Source organism: Uranotaenia lowii, chromosome 3 (genome assembly GCF_029784155.1).
Source record: "Uranotaenia lowii strain MFRU-FL chromosome 3, ASM2978415v1, whole genome shotgun sequence".
NCBI lineage: Eukaryota > Metazoa > Arthropoda > Insecta > Diptera > Culicidae > Uranotaenia > Uranotaenia lowii.
This window is the reverse complement of record NC_073693.1, coordinates 215,630,750-215,652,024: the sequence shown is the minus strand read 5'-3', so window position 1 is coordinate 215,652,024 and position 21,275 is coordinate 215,630,750. Positions and strand designations below refer to the sequence as shown.

Here is a 21,275-nt window from a genome sequence, read left to right as displayed (position 1 = left end):
ATCTTTCGCTAGTTTTCGGATTGCAATCATAAGCAGAAATTTCTGGAGACGCATTCGTCGCACTAAACTTATGGATAATCATAGTAAAAAATATAACCCGAACCATTTAGACTATTCATGGTTTCATGAAATACTAAATTAGAACAGAATATGTTTTTGTCTTTTTTTGGATAAATTAACATCTAACTGAGATTAAACACAATGATGTCTCACACAAATTTAAACTTTAATTAGTACCTGAGGTTTTTTCACATGCTTTTAAATTATGACATAGAAATTGAAACAAGAAATTGATAGGAAACCTCCCATAGCAAACTATTCAGAGCAATGTCTCAAGTTCGTTTATTTTGAATAGATTCACATTCTACACCTATGAATATTTTGTTCTTTTCTATAATGTTGACCCTGCTCATCGTTTATTTTTTATTATCCTTGCTTCTTCCCTCCACCAGTTGACGGGTTGCGATGCAACGTGCCAGGAAATAAGACCGTTCACAAGAACTTCCGGCTAAAAATAGGAGAAACAAGAAAGTAAATTAGTGCTCGAGTTCAACAGCAACGATAAACAATGGTATGAATATTTTACTCATCTCTTGCAGGCAATCATCGATTGCATCCCCATTTTTGGCCCAAGCCAGGTGAACCGCCTGATCTTTATTGACCTTGTCGTCCTCCGTCACGATTCCTGCCTTCTGGAGGACGCATCGCATAAAGCACTGGATTTGAAGAAAGGAGAAAAACATATTAAGAATTGTTTTATGGTCTGTTGCCAGTCATCAGGGTGCACTCTATATATAAAACTTTAAAAACTCAGAAAGAGTGAAAATGATTCAATTTGAAAACTATTAGCAATCCAGTGCTAAATAGGGGAGATGCGAGAGCACTTATGTTTTTCAATGAATGCCTAAGTATAAGAAAACTTTAAGCTCGCCATACATTACACCACATGTGTACAAATGCGATGAACCCTCCGTGACACGGTTTATGGTACTGTTTGTACAATTTTCAGACTATTTACTCAGCCCCAGCCGGGGTAGAGGTGTTTTTTGTTTGAGTTGCTGTTTTCGCCTGTTGTAGTTTGTGTTGCGCGAAAACTGTTTATACGTGTGTGGGCGAGCATAGAATCAACCAGTCATCGATGAATCATCGAATTTGCACACGCCATTTTTGTAATATATGGCGGCCTTTATCCCTAATCCGCTCTTGAGTGTCAATTTCATTTTTTTGGAAGTTTGGCGGGGACACTCATTGAATTCTTGAAATCTTTAATTTTGCATCATTACTTTTTTTTTATAGACGCACCCTGAAAGCCCAGGAAAAAAACTTCCTCATCAGACAGTGAGTGTCAATTTGACACTCCTCGCTTAAAACCTCTATACCTCTCTTGTTTCTCAACCGATTTTAACAAAACCTATAGTTTCAGAAACCTAACTTGGTCAAATTGACACCCCAGAAAGTGTAACGGGTAAGAATTTCAGGGACGGATGAGGGTTATACACATGAGCAGCATCCTCGTAAAAAACACACAAAACAAGTCTCATTTGATTCAAAGTTTTCAAGTTCGAACATGCTTTTTTTCTCAATTATTTGAAAAATTTAGGAAAACAGCCATAACTCCATTTTACGCTGCGAGCAGTGGCTCAAACAGCCTTTATTCGACTCCTCGGAAAAATTCACACAAGATAGATTTCATTTGAATCAAAATTCTCAAGTCCGAACATGCTTATTTTCCCCAATAAATTGAAAAATTGTAGGGGAATTGAGGGTAAAACGGTCATAACTCCGACTGGTTTGACCAGGAGTGTAGGAGGGTGATGGACGAAGAGAATGCCGCAAGGGCGGCAGTAGTGCAAAGAAACACCCGTCGAAATGTGGAAAATCACCGACAGCGGAAGAGGCAGCGAGGCCGAATTTTCCAGAAGAAAAAGCGCCGCCTGGAGGAATAGGAGCTCTAGGAGCTGCAGTAGCTGCATCATTCCCAAGAAACACAAAAGTTCTATCAGAAACTCAACGCGTCCCGCAAAGGCTTCGCGCCGCAAGCCAAATTGTGCCGGGATAAGGATGGGGGCATCCTGACGGACAATCGTGAGGTGATCGTGGAACCAGCACTTCGATGAACACCTGAACGGCGCACATGCAGGAGATCAATACGGTGGGGAAAGCTACATCGCTGGCGCAGCCAACGACATAGAGGAGTCACTCCCAACGATGAGTGAAGCTAAAAAAGCCATTCGCTAGCTGAATAGAAACAAATTGGATGGGAAGGATGGCATCACAGCTGAACTCATAAAAATGGGCCCGAACAAGTTGGCCGATTGCCTACACCGGTTAATGGTCCGGACTTGGGACATAGAACAGCTACCGCAGGAGTGGAAGGAGGGGGTAATATGCCCCATCTACAAGAAGGGCGACAAATTGGACTGTGAGAACTGCCGAGCGATCACTGTCCTCAATGCCGCCTACAAAGTGTTGTCTCGAATCCTACTCCGCCGCCTAACGCCACAAGCAAACAGATCCGTGGGAAGTCATCAGGCTGGCTTCATGGAGGGACGGTCAACGACGGACCAGATATTCACATTACGGCAAATCCTCCAAAAATGCCGTGAACACCGAGTCCCTACACACCATCTATTAATCGACTTCAAACCCGCATACCACACGATCGACCTTAACGAGCTATGGAAAATCATGGACGAGAACGGCTGTTCCTGGAAGCTGATCAGACTGATCAAAGCGACGATGGATGGAACGCAGTGCTATGTGATTCGGCAGCGAATTATCAGCGAAAGTCGTGCCTACTATGGACTACATAAGCAACTGCGGTCGAGAAGACTTAGCCTGTAAGATGTTTATGACGCTCATCAGACCGGTTGTTCTCTACGGGCACGAGACATGGGTATTGCTCGAGGAGGACCTGCGTACACTCGGAGTATTCGAGCGACGAGTGTTAAGAACCATCTTTGGCGGCGTACAGGAGGACGGAGTGTGGAGGCGAAGGATACGGCGAACCCAGTATACAGAAGGTGGTGGAGCCTGGCCGGATACGCTGGGTGGGACATGTTGCGAGAATGCCGGACGACTGTCCTGAAAAAAAAGATGTTCGCTACGAATCCGATAGGAACAAGACGAACGGAAGCGCAACGAGCGAGATGTTTAGACCAAGTGGAGCGTGATCTGGCGATCGTGGGGTGTCGAAAAATTTACAGAACTCCCTAAATCCCGAGTCGATGGGTGGGGTTAGAGAAACACGAGAGATCAATAGCGGGAAAGATCACATGCGGGATATACATGGTGTTTCGATAGAAGGTCCAGCAGTTGATCGGCAGAGCTCGATTGCTCGTGTTCGCCGGTTTCATCACGTTCACCGTGGTGAAATTGGCAAACGCGCCGTTGTACTGAAGCGGAGATTGCAGGTTCAAGTCCTGCCGGTGAGCCGTTGTATCTTTTTCGAAAAATTCATGATATTTACGGCTTATGTTCTTTCGTTCTTTGATAGCTTATGTTTCTTTAATTCTTTCCATCACCTACGAAAATGTGATTATTTTCAAATACAAAGATGTACCAAAGCAATTTCATAACATCAGTATTGATATTAATTTATGATAAAAATAATAGATAGGTATCTGAAATTCTGTGGTTCGACCCAAAAAATCATAGACGAAAGCTTTTTATAGAAAATTAATGGAATATTTATAGCAAACTTTGATAAATTGAGCTATTTAACTTATAATTCGCATTCCACATTACAAAAGTCATAAAATTAGAAATCCTATCCCAATGATATCTTAATAAAATAATACTTTTTTAAATCTGGATAAAAATTCTAGAATCAAAAATGTAATTTTGAAGATAATTGTTTAAAAATATATGAAATTGACAATTTTTCTGTGATTTCGACGATCTTGCCCAACATCTCAATGCAATGATCCAATACAGAAATCCAATTAAAAAAACGGGTTTGTTTACCGTTTGTATGAAAAAATATTGGCATTGTGGAAACAAAAATCACAGTAACTAAATCAGCGATTCGTCATCCAACACTCTAATTTCTTTGAATAATATATTTTTCACACTCTTGGTTACCGTAAAACGGGGTATGATTGATAATTTTTTTTCAATATTTCTCAATTATTTTTTCTGTTTAAGGGAATGTAGCATGTTTCATATTCTTAAATTCAGAAATGGATTCCTATGAACGTAAAACATGGTTGTAGAAATTTATTAGACCACTTTAAATTTGATTTAAAAATCGATTTCGTTTTTGTTTAGAATTTGATGCTTGAGAGTAACATTGATCAGTCTCTATTTTGACAGTTTTAACGAGTTTTCTTGATTATGAAGGATACAAAAAACCTTCATAATATTTACAAATGCAAATCTATATATATAAAAATGAATTTCTGTCTGTCTGTCTGACTGTCTATTCCCCATAGACTCGGAAACTACTAAGCCGATTTGCGTGAAACTTGGCAGGTGGGGGTATTGGGGGCCGGGGAAGGTTCCTATTATGGTTTGAGACCCCTCCCTCTAACAGGAAGGGGGTAGGGTGTCTCTCAAATAATAGTAATAAGTCTTCATAGCTCTAGAACTGATTAAGCAAATCATACCAAACTTGGTATGGGTGGGTTCTTGGGTACAAGGAATGTTTATAAGTATATTTGGTACCCCTCCATCTATCCAGTGGGGCGATATGAAGGGGGCATTGGCCTATCTTATAATTTTTCGTTTAACTGGAGAACTAATCTAGCTAATGGAACAAAATTTGGCATGGGAGGGTAGTGGAATACGAGAAATGGTTTCATGATTATTTCAGAACCCTACCTCCTTACATTGGAAATGCAGGAAGGAGGGGGGAGGCCTTTAAACCCTTATTTATTACCTAACTTGAAAACTTTTCAAGCAAATGGAGCTAAATTTGACTAGGAAGGTTATTTGGGTACGATAAATAGTTCTATGAATATTTGGTACACATCACTTCTTCCAGTAAGCAGATACAAAGTGTGGAGGGGCCTCATTTACAACTTTCAGCATAGCTGGAAAACTAATCAAGCAAATGGAACAAAACTTAGCGTGGGAAGGTATTTGATTACGAGAAATGTTTCTATGATATTTTCAGAACCCTCCGTTCTTATGTAGGAAAATTTAAAGGGAGGAGACTGCTCACATACAATTTTTTACATCACTCGGGAACTTACCCAGCAAACGAAACCAAATTTGGCATGAGAGGGTATTCGATCACGAGAAAGGTTTTTTTTCCGGTAGTTTAGCATAGCACCCTTCATTCATTCAGTGGAACGATATAAAGTGGGAGAGGGTCACTCAAACATTTTTATTTTTATTTTTCGATAATTAATCGAGAAAATGGAACCTTATTTGCATGGGAGCATATTTGTGCACGGGCAATGTTTCTTCGATGGTTTGAGACCCCCTTTCTCCTGCCAGAGGGGAGAAATTGGGGAGAGGGTCACCTATTTTTTTTTATAACTCGAGAACTTATCGAGAATGAAGCCATATATGACATGGGATCGTATTCGTATAGGAGAAGGGTTTTTCTGATGTTATGAGACCCTCCTTCCTTCCATTAGGGATGAAGGAATGTAGGAGGGGGTCACTCTCACAATTTGTATAATAATACGAGAACGAATAGGTGAAATAAGTGTCACGTGACGAAAAGTTAAATAATCAGGTACCACAAATTTCAATAATTTTTGGAGGGTGTAGCAAAGCACACCGGGTCAGCTAGTAATTGATAAACTAAGGCAGTTCGTGTGTTAAGGCCGAACAACAATAAAAATCGAATGATGGGCTATGATGCAACATAAATTAAGGGACTAAATTTTATAACATTACTTATAAAATTTTAACTTAAAAAAAAGAAATTCGGCCTTCATTCAATTCTTTAGGCCCCCTTTAATTTTTTCCTTCAATTTTTACCATTTGATAGGTTTTCTAGCCCATTGTTCTAGACTGGCTTACTCTTGGAAAACGTCCCTATTTTTCCTATTTTTTTCGAAAATTTACCTCAAAATACACAAAAACTACATATTTACTAAAGAAATAAGTTGAACTGTCACATAAATGAACCTGCTGTTTCTTAACGCTTTGATTTCATCAGGAAGCGTGTTTGTTTGCGAGCCTTCGAAAAAATAGATATTTCATGATTTTGAAATTACATTTTAACTTTCATTTGGAATTTTCAAAAACAAACCAAGTTTTTTCCAATTTTAAACTCAACATGTAGGTTTTTAAATGAAGAAAAAAGTTTTAGGATAATTTACCTTTAGACTAAGTTATTGATGATTATGTGGAAAAATTTCATGTTGATCAAAGCTATCCCGGTGATCAATGTTACCCCGTTTTACAGTACCAAGCTCCAGAAGCTTTTGAAATTGAAGTGATGACGAATAATTGGCTCGGTTTTAACTGGAATGTAGTTAGAACGAATATTCGCCAAGTACTATTGAAATCTTGAGAGAATTTCAAAATGACAAAGATTTAGTGATGTACCTTTTCAATATCGGGTTTTAATAAAGTCGTATTGAATTTCTGTTATTTAACACGTGAATTCGTTTTATCTTTTCTTTTCCAGATTAGATATGTAGTTATAAAAAAAATGACGAGAAGCTCTGCTAATTTAAAACAAAATGTTATTTTAAGTGCGGCACGCCGACAAGATTTCAAATTTAAATTCGCCCGTTGCAGTTGGTTCAAAAGGTTGCTCACTCCTGATATAAAAGATAATATAGAAAATAGATACCTAATACAGTGAGCGAAATAAGAATAGCACCACTATGAGTTTTGCTTGTAAAAATATGAATGATTGAAAATTGCAAAAATTTTCTTCCACAGTTTGTTCTGAATTACTTAACGGATAAATCAAGCATAAGTTTACTTTTTTTGGACGTAGCAATTGGCTTTGAGGACCAAAAATGTGAAAAAAGGGTGCGAAATAAGAATAGCACCACTTGAGTTTTTCAACAAAATCAAGATTATTTTTAAAAATTTACTGTGTAAAAGTGAATAATAATGCTTCTACGAATTATTTGAATAGATAACTGCATTTTAAAGAGTTTTCCAGAATTCCAAAGGTTTTCAAAGGAATTAAAAGGGGGTTTTAAGAGATGCGCCTTTAGCGTTAAGGATTTTGATATTTGAGCTATAAAACTTTATCAAACTTCTTTATTCCATCATTAACATTCATAAGTATGATGCAAAATGGTGAAACATAAATTTGAGGCTGAGTTTAAATCCAAAAAGCAGGTTGGAATTCAAAAAATACTAATGTTTTTTAATAGTCAAACACTATTTCTCTAGTTTTAAGTCATAGATGGCAGCACTTTCTTGTTATTTAACCGAATTCATGCCCTTTTTTGAATATCCGGGATTAATTAAAGAGTGCTGGATGATTTTGGTCAAAAAATAAATACATGTACCTTGTGAACGCTTTGGAAATTCTAAGATCACTAAATCCAAAAAAATTAGAACTGCATAAAGGTCACTAAAAGTGAATTTTTTGGACCGATTATCAGAATAAAGTTATACTTTGCGATGGAACTTGATGGACCAGACGGCTAGCAGTATTCTTGGTATTATTTGCAATTGAATCGGAAGTTGAGATGAGCAGGAATTTTGGCGGTTGTACATTTTTGATGATAAGTTTTAATCGCCGATAAATTTATTAATTTAATATGTTCATTGACACGTGCGGCGAGATGAAACGCTAGGTAGAAGAATTTGTAAAGGCCTGACTGTGTATTGACAGTACACAGTCCAACTGGCCTGCTGTGTTTAGGAATGTGTTGATCAAAAGTCGATCACGCTTCCTATACAGAGTAGTCTGTTGTACGGCAAAGGCGTACCACCACACTTTCATGCTTTCCAATAAAAATGCCCTAGACTTACAGTTTCAACACCTATCCAAACTTTATCCTACGAAGCTCATCTGATGCTTGCCTATCCGCCTATTCTTCATGCCTTTACAAATTCTTCTACCTAGCGTTTCATCTCGCCGCACGTGTCAATGAACATATTAAATTAAGTTGTACATTTTTGTGCTGGTGATTCTTTTGCAAATCCGGAAAAGCTTTCGGCAGCGTGAAACTTCCACAAAACTGTGATACAAAAATACCTCAAAATGATGAATATGGGCCTAAATAAACCTGGAAAATCAATATTGAGACTAAATTTGGTTTTAACTGCAAGATAGTGCTGCCATCTACGACGTGAAACTGGAAAAAAGTGTGGTTCACTGAACAAAATCAAAGTTTTTTTTATTTCCAACCTATTTTTTCTGATTCAAAATTAATCCCGAATGTTTGTTTCATCATTTCACGTTATTTTAATGAAGAAAGTGAGTAGTTTGGAAAACAATTACAGCTCAAATATCAAATTCCTTAACGCTAGAGGGGCATCTCTTAGACCCCCTTTTAATACCTATGAAAACCTTTGGAATTCTGGAAAACTCCTTAAAATGCAGTTATCTATTCAAATAATTCGTAGAAGCATTATTATTCACTTTTACACAATAAATTTTTAAAAATAATCTTGATTTTGTTGAAAAACTCAAGTGGTGCTATTCTTATTTCGCACCCTTTTTTCACATTTTTGGTCCTCAACGCCAATTGTTACGTCCAAAAAAAGTAAACTTATGCTTGATTTATCCGTTAAGTAATTCAGAACAAACTGTGGAAGAAAATTTTCGTAATTTTCAATCATTCATATTTTTACAAGCAAAACACATAGTGGTGCTATTCTTATTTCGCTCACTGTAGAAAAAAATAGACGAGAGAAAATGGTTTTAGGAATCAATTTCCATGGTTATATTGTTAATATTTTCTAGCTCAATTTGAATTTCGACGAATCCTTCGCATGGGCCTGCTCACAGTTCTTAACTTATTATCGTTTTATAAATTTTTATAGAACAAGGTAAGAGTGGTCAATTTAACCGAGCCTTAAACGTATAATTTCGGTATTCATGAATGATAAACCGAAGAGACAGAAATCTTATATACAGACCCCGTTCGATTTTGGCAACACGCCCGTAAATTTTATGTTGCCAAAATCGAATGTTGCCGAAACCGAATGGTTTTTTTTTGAAACTTTTTTTATTTTTGATTTTCATTTCAAATTAGTCAAAATTGATGTAAAACCTTATATTAGCATAAAATTTTTCAATTTGGCTCAATTATATCAGTTTTAAGCAGTAAAACATGGAAAAATTTATTTTTTCACTGTTTAAAACTATTAAAATTAAGCCGAATTGAAAAATTTCATGCTAATATTACGTTTTACATAAATTTTGATTACATGTAATTTGAAATGAAAATAAAAATTAAAAAAGTGAGAAAAAAAACCGTATTTTTTGGATGTTGCTAAGAACGAACGGTTTTTGCTTGGATGTTGCCGAAATCGAACAAAAATGGAGGTGTCTTCTTTGTAACACCATCTCGTATAAACGAACGGTCAATATAACGGTCAATATGAAGTGAAATTCGGTATCCGTGGGTTTATCGGTCAGACATGGTTTGTATAGTTTCGAAAATTTCATTTTTTATAAAAGGGGGCCCATATACAAAATGAGCTTAAAATGGGACACAAATCGAATAATTTTAATACGATTTTCATGAAAATTGTTTCACGAGCACGAAGAAGTTAAGGACGTGTTGATGAAGTTAAACATTTATAGGTATTTATTTATTTAAGCTATTTATTAGTGGCTAGTTTAGTCGAAGTTCCTCAGGATCTTGAGAGCTGGCCAAAAAAAACTTAGAATGTAATGTTTTAGCCACAATAAAATTCACGTTTTGTTTCTAAATTAATATTTGGGACAAAAATCATTAAGGAAACTCCATAATCAATATTAACCGAAATAATCATTTAGTCAACTCCAGACATTTTTTGAAAAATTGTCACAATAAATAATTCCAGTATCCAGTTACCAGTAAACATTCATAAGCGCGATTCGGTTACTTCTCAGGGCATATGAAAAGCGGTAAAAACGAATATCCCAAGGTATTCATTCCAAAATCACTCTTACAAAGTGCCAAAATTTAAGCAACTTGCTACCCATCACAACAATTCCTACCATCGGGGTCTTGTCGGTTTCATCCGGGTAACTTCCGGTATCGTTCAGCTCCTTCAGGTAATCCATCTGGATGATGAAAGTTTTGTTACACTCGGCATGAATATCCTCGAAGCTGACATCTTTGGCCTCGCGATTGCTCATCTCGGACGGATCCGCGAGCAAAGACTCCTTCAGATCGGCGTCATCGTTGTTGTTCATGCTGCAACCGGAAGCGGCCAAAATAGCCACGTATCCCAGCAACAAGATCAACCGTGCCGAGGGAATGCTCATCGCGACCGCCAACAAACACTCTTGGGAACGAACAATTTTAAAACAAGCTTTTCCGTCTAATATTTTTTTCCGTTCACGTCGTCGTCGCGGTAGCTTTGAAGCGAGATAATCAAATTAGGTGTCTCCAGACAACTGAAGCTCAGTTCAATTTCCAGTGAAACTTTATACCGGACGGGCTACCCCTTTGTCAAAAGGGCACGTGGTCCAATTTCAAACCAAAATACCGTCCGGCATACGATGGACTTAGATTGGAAGAAAATTGTTTTTCACATAATATAGGAAGTCCAACGAGACTCACGTTATTTTTGCTCTCCATTCTTTCCTCACTTTAAACATCGTAGACACGCAGAGGAAGGGAAAATGAAGCGAAAATTTGTCATCAGCTAGTTCCGGGAAATGTAATTCGTTCGATGACCGTTGACAGTTTGGTCTGGCTATGGAACCGGACGTCAATCACGATCTCATCATATACTGGTCAGATAGAGCGTTTATTGCAAAATAGAAAAGACTGTTTAGTTTTATATGATAACTATAACTATAGCTATTGCTGATCCCGTATGAACTTCGTTTTGCTTTTATTTTTTAATACGTGATAAGGATGGTAATTTCAAGACGATATTACATAAAATATTAATTGTAAAGCATGGATCACGATAGATCTGGACGCCTTATCTGATCTGATCTGATAGATCTGTTTTGTACTTAAAATGTAGCACTTTGAAGCAAAAATAATGAAAAAATTATTCCGATGTTGTTTTGATGAAATTTCGAACTTTTCGTCGAGTACCACTCATCATAGTTTGGACACCCAATTCGCAGACCTCAGTGGCCATTTTAATCCACAATGTCTTCGTCTCTGTTGCATCCCGAGTCTTCCTACCATTCTTCTTCATCTTCTGCTTGACAATTGCCCAAATTTTTTTGATAGTACGGAATTGAGGGCAGTTGGGTGGGTTGATGTCCTTTTCGACAAAATACACTCGTTGTCCCAATACCACTGTTACAGTACTACCTCTTTGCTTAGTGGCAGCTTGCCAAATTTGGCAGAAAATTTACTGGTCCTTTGTGAGACCTAATGTACGGAAAAAACGTTTTTCAGGCACTCCTCCTTGTAGGGTATTTCGGGGGAAAATGCACCTGCTAAGGGAAATGACCGAGTATGCGGAATACATAAGCTGAACACCCGAATACATTGCAACATGAGCTTCGTATTTCTATCTTCTACTCATATTCTGTCAATAAAATAACTTTTTATTGTAAAAACTATGAAAATATGGGATTTTTTTAAACGCCTTTAAAAGCAACCTTTGAAATCATTGTGGTAGATAGATCCTGAAAAAGGATTACTATGAACAGACATAACAAAATCAAATGGAAAAATGGGTGTTTGTGGTTTTATCGACGCACACTATGATACTGCGGCAAATATTGTGATGAACTGTGGCAATTCAACACACTGCTATATGCGCAGCATTCGTTGGTCGATGATTGGCCGGCCGTTGATTGCATGTAGTGGTATGCTAGGAGTGTCGTAGTCTCGATTCAAGAGTCAATACCGTAATTTCCCATTTGCAGAAACACGTCACTTCGAATCAAAACTCGTTTACAAACTGACCTGGATTAAAGTCTTTTTCATCCTTTCCTGATACCTGTAATAGTGTATTCTTTTCCGTTGGTTCTCCTAACATACCACTACATGCAATCAACGGCCGGCCAATCATCGACCAACGAATGCTGCGCATATAGCAGTGTGTTGAATTGCCACAGTTCATCACAATATTTGCCGCAGTATCATAGTGTGCGTCGATAAAACCACAAACACTCATTTTTCCATTTGATTTTGTTATGTCTGTTCATAGTAATCCTTTTTCAGGATCTATCTACCACAAGGAGAACCAACGGAAAAGAATACACTATTACAGGTATAAGGAAAGGATGAAAAAGACTTTAATCCAGGTCAGTTTGTAAACGAGTTTTGATTCGAAGTGACGTGTTTCTGCAAATGGGAAATTACGGTATTGAGTCTTGAATCGAGACTACGACACCTACCATTCTTCTTCATCTTCTGCTTGACAATTGCCCAAATTTTTTTGATAGTACGGAATTGAGGGCAGTTGGGTGGGTTGATGTCCTTTTCGACAAAATACACTCGTTGTACCGATACCACTGTTACAATACTACCTCTTTGCTTAGTGGCAGCTTGCCAAATTTGGCAGAAAATTTACTGGTCCTTTGTGAGACCTAATGTACGGAAAAAACGTTTTTCAGGCACTCCTCCTTGTAGGGTATTTCGGGGGAAAATGCACCTGCTAAGGGAAATGACCGAGTATGCGGAATACATAAGCTGAACACCCGAATACATTGCAACATGAGCTTCGTATTTCTATCTTCTACTCATATTCTGTCAATAAAATAACTTTTTATTGTAAAAACTATGAAAATATGGGATTTTTTTAAACGCCTTTAAAAGCAACCTTTGAAATCATTGGATGTTAAACGCCCCAGTGTAGGCAAATAATGCTCCAAAACATTGGATCAAAACGACTCGAAAACAACACAATATTCACAGTGAAATAAAATTAATTCTATTATCTAATTTGGAAAAAAGTGAAAAAATATTTTTCTCCAAGTTTATTTACATATAACAACAAGTGGTTTTTTAACATATTCCAATGAAAAAATTGGATTTTTTTAAATTTTTGATTTTATTTTGAACTGTGTCAGTGTCAACCAAATTTGTCTGCTGCTTTTGGCGACAAATTATGTGCACCGATTCAATTTTCAGTGCACGTTTTTTACTCAAACCCGATCGAAAGTTGTAATTATTATGCATCCTAATGATAATCTAGTAGTAAGCAAAGAAAAAGATCGATTTATCATTTCGATAATCGGTCTGTATTCATAGAAAACTGCACTTCAAAATTTAGAATAAAACACGTGGTTTTGTTTACATCTTACCGAACAGCACCTTGAGAGGAGGGCGATTTGTCCAAAAATTGATGGGGGCATTTTGATCGGAAATTTAAAATTTAATCAATCTTCAGTTTACCATAAAGCAACAATTTATCACAGTTTTTCAGCAATTGAAAATTCGAATATATATAAATTGAACAACCATTAAAATCAATAGTGAGGATGTTTTAGGCAATCATCTTGGTGTAAAAGCTTATTTCATTTGATCACTTTTTACAACTTAAGTGATGAATAGCCATCACAAAATTTAATTTGATTATTATTCGTGTTTAAATGAATATCTGGTAATCGTTTCTATTAAACTTACAAGGTATTGATTTTAAGAACACATTTGTGTAAAAAGAATCCACTGAAAACCTCGTAAATCTTCAAAATTCATCAAATTATAGTCGCTGGCGTTCTACCCCACAAGGGCATTATGGACAGAAGTACCCTACATTTCGGAGTCCATGGTCTTGTTTTTTTTCACAAAAACCGGGTTTTTTTTGTCCGCAGCTGCAAATACCTTGCCAGATCAAACACTTTCTTGAAAACTTATCGGCAAATACGAATTCGAACTTGCCGGGGACATCACCCCCGCCCAGCGCAGTGCCCCACTGCAGTGGCTTTATAAAATTTTTGGCCAGGAAGCTGCCCAAAATCCATCTTTACGTACGTTTCGTCATCCATGAGGATGCATTCGACGTCCTTTGGCTTCTAAATTCTGCTTCAATGTTCGATTTGGTTGCTTACCCGATAGGCCCGATAGGATCGTATTCCTTCGCGCAGACGAATTCTTCTGACGGTGCACCGGTTGGCGTTGAATTTCTTGGCAATGTCATAGTCCGGCTACCCTGTGTTTGCCTTGATCGTTCTCAACACCTTCAAATGCAGTTTCCGATACTTAATTCCACTATGACGCTTGGTATGAACCTGCCGATCGATAGTATGCATCTCACGGAAACGTTCGAGAACGCTGCACACGGTTGATTTGACATTTTTTTTTTAACGATTTCGCTATTTTTGAACCGGACCACGTCGGGTTTTTGACGTGGGTGTCCAAAATTTATTTTCGTCTCGCGGTCCGCTATCGGATCAAATATTTTGCGCACGATTTGACCACCTTATTTTGTTAATTTTACTAGTGAGCAGCTTTTTTACGTTGTAGGCCTGTTCATGGCCGTAGGAAAGGGGGGATAAACTCCCCCACCCCATGAGGGTCCGAAAAAGCAAGCGAGGTATTCTACTCTACACTCAAAATTTTTAATTTATAATCAAATTATGATAATAGAGCAAAGATATTCATAACTAAAAACTAATGTCAAAACCTCAAAAAACCATCCCAAGTTCAAATTTTGCTATAGTTTTTTTCAAAATTTTCTCACTTGTTCATAGAATAAGATTATCAGAATTTTTTCATTTCCGAGACGGAAAAATCTGGGCTGTTTTATATAGAAGCCTGGAAAAATCCAAGTAATTGATTTCAAAATTGTCGACTAATATCCAGGCAATTTGGTTGAAACTTATGAATTTTTCATCAAAAATCAAGAAAAAAAATTTAGATTTTGTTTTGAAACTTGCTCCAAAAATTTTGGACGCATAAATAATAGTTAAAAAAATAACAACACAATTTTATTTTTTTTAAATTTTCATTTAAGAATAAAAATGACAACAAACCCGGGCAAAATCCGGGCTTTTCCAATAAAATCTGGGCAACCGGGTCCGACCGGATTTTTCCCTTATTTCATATTAAATATCCTGGCCAACCCAGTTAAAACCGGGCAATTTTGCAACTATCATAGAAATTCAGGCCTGAATATGAAATTTTAAATTAAAGCCATTTTGGAGGTTCTGGTTCCATATTCCCATAACCTGAGTTTTATTTTTACATATTTTTTTATTTTTGATTATATATCAAGTCTTGGATTCTTGATTGTCAGTTTGAATAATCATTAGAAATTCGAAATGAAAAGCTGCTTTGAAATCCTGGATCAAATTCGGTTTTGCATTTCATATCAAATTTGAATCATGTTTTTCGAAAATCATTTGCATTTTTAATATTATGATAATAGTTTGCCGAATATGGAAAAAAGAAGAATTTGAATTTATGGTCAAATTCGAAGTTCTTAAAATTTATTCTAACAAAAAATTGAAACATTTAAAACTTCTAAGAGGTGGTCCAAAATTGAAAACTCGGATTTAAATTCATCATTTGAAATTCACATTTCAATTCAGATTCACAATATGGATCAAAAATTAATAATTGGAAAATGAATTAAGATTAAACCAACACTACAGAATATAAATTATAGATTCATGAATGAGGGCCCCTAAAATAGGCTCATATAATTTTGATCTGGAATTAAGATTCAGAAATCGTTTAGAAATCCTATAGAAATTCGGAAACAGATTTTAAGTTAAATTTATGAATTCAGGACCAGAATTCAGATTTTAAATTCAGAAAAAAAAATTGGCTTGTAAATGAGTTTATTAATCGACATAAAATTATTCAGGAATTCAAGAGATTCTAGATTTCAAATTTTCTAATCAGAGTTAATTTGTACTCATAATTCAGCTGAAAATCATGAATATAAAGAAGAAGTTGAGTTATTTTTTTAAGTATTGTTTAATGCCAAATATCCCAAATTATACTTTAGAAAAATCATCCACTGGATTTTCATTATGGAGTTGATTCTTTATGAAAATTATTTCCTGTTAGAGAAACATGTAGGTACCTGATCTTCACCTGAAAATATCTACTTAAAATTTTATATTTTGTCGATGTATTGTTTAAAATTATAAATATTGCAGTTTTTTAAAGCCAAATTTCACACTATAATCATATATTGAGTTCAAGTTTGCATGAAAGAAATTTGAATTGAATTTTTTTTTATCACCTACTGTTTTTTTGGAACATTTTATTTATTTTCATCAATTTTTAGAATCCTGGAATTTGAAAAAGAGTTTGGAAGATTGAGCTTGTTAAATTTGACTTTAGAATATAAATTTTTTAAATTGAAGGCTACCATAAAAAGAGCTTATTCTATGCTCAAATCAAATAACTTCGATCTAGCAGACTTTTAAACTAATTCAAAGATTTTAACCATCGATGAAAGCAAATTGCATATTTTGTTTTCGATGATTGCATTAAAAAATTAAGCTCACCCTTCAGGCAAAGGGCCACTTTTCTAACGTTACGATTTAATACGAAAACTATTAATGAACACCTACTAAAAAATGAATAATCATATAGTAACAAATATTTTTTTTAAATTTTTTTTATTCGTACGTTGTTAGGCAGATCTTCCTACGGCCCTGGGCTTGTTTATTAGTCAGCTATGCGAACCAGTCAGAAAAACTAATGTTTTTTTTATTACTTCCTCTATTGATATTTTTGGAATACGCTTGATAAAACCTCCCACAATCCTTAACTTCGTCTTCATTTTTATTCAAGTTTTAGCTCATTGTTACATCCACTAGGATGCTTTGAACGATTAATCACATGAATTTTGGTCGAATAGTGGACTACCTACTGTTCTTTGGTCTCTCACTGGAACATTCCTGGATTTTTCTGGATCTTTCTCCCAAATGTTTGTCTATGAGCTGCTGTGTTGGACGCTACGTCGAAAATCACTTGACAGAAATAAAATATGCATTTATATACACTAGACTGTGTCGATTTGGGGTCATTTTTGATTTTCTCAAACCCTGAGTTCTTAAAAGCTTCGTTTTGATCCAAAACTCATCCATAATTTTTTGCAGAATTTTTAAGCAACGTTTACATCAGTTAGTTTGAACTTTTAAGTTTTGTACGGAAAAATAGGATATTTTGTACTGAAAAATAACCATCAATTTTGTTTCTTCTGTGGAATCGAGCCAGGAAGTTGCGCTGAAAATGTTATCAATTTCAAATTCAATTAAATTCAAGTGTTTTATTCTTTTTCGCATACATTCCTTAGTAAGCAAAACAATAAAAAACTTAGAGCATCCGTTATTTGATGTTATTTTCTATCCTCAAAAAATATTTCATAACTCGCAACATTTTCCAAAATTGACCCGTTTTCAAAAGGTGAAGTGTTTATTAGGCTTCACTTTAACCATCTGTTGGAAATTCAGCGAATTTTGGACGAAGGGCTTGAACAACGAACGTTTTGAACAATAAAAAATGCTAAGGCGGGAAAAAATACCTACTGTTTCGCTTATGGACTCAAGCCAGAACATGTATTTTGACAGCTATTTTTCCAGCAAAATGTATCTTTTCCACACAGTGTCCGTTTTGCCCAACCATTTATGAAAAGTGTTATTTGCAAGCATCTTTAAGATTACCGTTTAAACCGTCTTTACGAAGGAAATTTACTTATTCCAATAATTTATGCGATAGCAAATAACCTGAACTGTCTATCTGCACAAAAGCCGCGATGAAAAAACAATATCGAATGACGGATTTTCTATTAACGATTAGGATGTTCGTCTTACCCGATTTTCCCCAATAGATAATTTTCCATTTGTGATCAAGTTTAGGGCTGAATCTGAAATTTTAAGGGGGGGAAAGTTAAGGGGGGAGTCTGAAATTTAAATCTGAAATCTAGATCCAAAACGCTTTTTTGAAACCTGGATTTGGAGTCTAAAATTTTAATCTGAGTCTAAAATCTGAATTTTTAATTTGGAATTGAGATTTGCATACGTTAAGATTAACTTACGGAAACAAATGAACAAACATCTTTTGCACAGTGAACTCTTCCTTTTTATTTTGACCATAACATTTGCAGTTGAAAACATGATATCTTAACCAAAAGTAGGCATATTATCTCCGAAACCCCAAACGTTGTCAGGTCCTTCCCAGGGTGTTGTTGTTTCAGGACATTGTGGAGCTACCTGTGCGACTTTTGGAAAACAAAATTTCATTTAATCAAACCATACCTTGAGACAGCAGAAAGCATTCGCTTACCGAAGGCCAGCACAAGAAGGAGGAAAGCTGCAAACTTCAACATCCTAAAATGGTTGGAACTGCTGTTGTTGATTCAAGAGCAAACAAAGGACAACTGATGTCGATTCATAGAAATCGATTGATATTTATACGAAAGTCTGCTGATATGTTTTAACATATGAACAACTGAAATCAGAAAAACCTCAATCCCGCTGTTGAAATATAAATTTTTATGGACAAATCAAATTAACTAAAAACACCAATTGCATTGGAAAATAAATGTAACCTTATTGCAGTCCCTTTAAGAGCCCAAGCCTACATGCATAGCCGATGTCAATAAATATCAATAAATTAAAAGAAAAGCCATTTGGCTGCTTTTCTGCTCGAAATTAAATACTGGGTGATTTCTATCAATTATAATAATATGACCCATCAAACTTTGGAGCCAGCTTGATTATTATTCTACGAGCGACTGAATAATTTGCACATTTCATTTCATAACAAATTGATAATGATGGGTAATTGATATTTCTACAATCAATAGGCGAGACATTCATTTCGATGTAAATTTTTATAACCCGCCTTGAAATATTACCATTCGGTCGCAGTGGTGGAAATGTTCGATGTTTTATTGTGATTTACTGCATGGGAGTTCTTTTTTGTTTATTTTTTGTATGGTCCGTGAACCATGACATAATTGTTCTGAATCCATCTTTTGGATACCTTTAGCGATTTAAAATCAATTTAAGCTTCAAAGTTTGATGTTTGCCTATTGAACACAATTTCAACCCTGCGAAAATGGTAAAGTCGGATGGTAATAAGGAGGAATGTTCATATATTGCCCTAAGTGGCTTAACTGTATTCAAGATACCTACTGTAACATTATAAGCCTAAAAACGCTTCTAAATTGATTCAAATGCAGTAATTTGTAATGATAATTTAGATTTTTTTTTAATTAAAATACTCCGGCGATATTAATATTTCAAAATTAAGTTTTTCTTCTAAATTTTCTAGTAAGTTTAGGACACTTTCAATAGTCAGTTTGGAACACTTTCAATTGTCACCAAGCAAAGGAAAATAAATCAGAAAATATTTTCTTAAAAATTAAAAAAGTAGGATATACATAAAAAATAAAATAAGAAAAAATCAGGAAATGAAGAATTAACAAATAACAAATTTAAAGTGTTTGCAGAAAACATATTCAATAAACACGATTCTGAGTGAAAATGTAAAAGGATAACACGGCTAACTAATTCAGCAATCTGATAAAAAAATCAGAATCTGAAATCTGAATCTGAAATCTGAATTTGAAATCTGAATCTTTAATCTGAATCTGAAATCTGAATCTGAAATCTGAAATCTGAATCTGAAAATCCATTTTCGGATCGAAATCCATTTTCGACTTTCCAAAATTATCCATGTGTGCTGGATGATTTTGGTCAAGAAATAAATACTTGGTTCCATGTGTACGCCTTGGAAATTCTAAAATTACTAAATCAAATAATTTGAATTGCTTCAAGGTTACTGAAAAGTGAATTTCTTGGGCCGATAATCAGATTAATTTTGAACTTTCCGATAAAGCTAGATGGACCAGACGGCTAGCAGAACTTGTGGTTTGATTTGCAATTCAATCGAAAATTGAGAAAAATGTGAGAAATGTGCGTTGATTTTTTGCAAATGCGGAAAACGATTAAAATGCAGGGATCTATTAAAATAGGTTATAGAAGCATTACTATTAACATTTACACAGTTAATTTTAAGAAATAATTTTGATTTTTGTAGAAAAACATAAGTGGTACTTTTCTTATTTTGCACTTTTTTTTATATTTTTTGTCCTCAGCATCAATAACTTCGTCCAAAAAAAGTAAACTTATGCTTGATTTACCCGTTAAACAATTTAAAACAAGTTATAGAAGAAAATTTTGGTGATTTTGAATCATTCATATTTTAACAAGCCAAACACATGGAGGTACTATTCTTGTTTCGATCACTGTAGTTACTTTACTCGTCAAGATTGTTGTTTATTCCATCTGAAATTCAGTGTGAACACTGTCAAAAAAAGGTTTGTTAACAAATTTGAAATGATTTTTAGTTTTTTTTTCATAAACGAACAACCAACTTTTGAACTAGAATTTTTGTTTTTTCTTCGGTTGTTCTAAAAAAAAATCTAAAAAATACTTTACCTCAAACGGAAATTAACAAAAAAAAACCTAAATTTTATCATAAATCTTTCATCTCGGCAATAGTTCTTAAACATTTTATTAGTATAACTTATTATTGCTTTCTTTTAATTAACAGTAGAAGAAAGAGAGACAGTTCGAATGAATATTGTACTTTTATCAAAGCAATTTTCAATGTATAGTTATTCACCCTTCCTTTTAATTAAAATAATAACACTAGTTTTCAAAACTTAAAAAAATCGTGAACTTGATTGACTGACCAAAATTTTCAATGTAAAATCGGGCGCTGAATCCGAAAATGCCATTCAAAAAAATCTCAGTAGAACCGTTTTTGAGTTATGCTCCAAATATGAAATTTAGGAAAAATAAAAAAAGTTCTTATACTTAAATTAAAATATCTCGTATGGCATAATAGTAATTTGAAATCCCTCTTTTGCATATTAAAGGTGAATAAATTTTCTATCGATCATCTGAATACTGTTTTTTCGTTTGATCAACAGTATTGTTGATATTAGTGACTTTATGATACAACAAAAATATAAAAAACGAATTTTTTGAGAGAAAATTTTGATTCAGCGAAAGTTTTAGACTTGATGGTAACATTTAAAAAATCTCATTTTCTTTTGCACTTGAATGTCAATATAAAACAAAGATTTCAAGTGGTTATTTATCAAAATCGGTTGAAAATTGAAGAAGTTATGACTACTTTACCATGACAGTATGTTTTGTAGTTTTTAATAATTTAACGAACCGCAGTACACTTATCATCCTAGTATTTTTTTTAAATTCATTTTCATTGTATTTTAATTTTTTTTTATAATTAGTAACATTAGCTTTATTGTATTAATGTACTACTAACACA

General features: G+C 35.0%; 1 protein-coding gene and 1 long non-coding RNA gene across 2 annotated transcripts; both read right to left on the bottom strand.

The window, feature by feature from the left end:
- Positions 1-290: 290 nt before the first annotated feature.
- On the bottom strand, positions 291-10,484 carry LOC129757413 (general odorant-binding protein 84a). Its single transcript, XM_055754626.1, has 3 exons — positions 10,085-10,484; positions 587-716; positions 291-508 (listed from the first exon to the last, which is right to left on the bottom strand). The coding sequence occupies exons 1-3, from the start codon at positions 10,352-10,354 to the stop codon at positions 417-419; spliced, it is 492 nt and encodes a 163-aa protein (XP_055610601.1). The 5' UTR covers positions 10,355-10,484; the 3' UTR covers positions 291-416.
- Positions 10,485-18,027: 7,543 nt separating this feature from the next.
- LOC129754655 (uncharacterized) lies at positions 18,028-18,363 on the bottom strand. The gene is made up of 2 exons (XR_008739056.1): positions 18,255-18,363; positions 18,028-18,189 (listed from the first exon to the last, which is right to left on the bottom strand). It is a non-coding gene; the product is annotated as an uncharacterized LOC129754655 (long non-coding RNA).
- Positions 18,364-21,275: the final 2,912 nt, after the last annotated feature.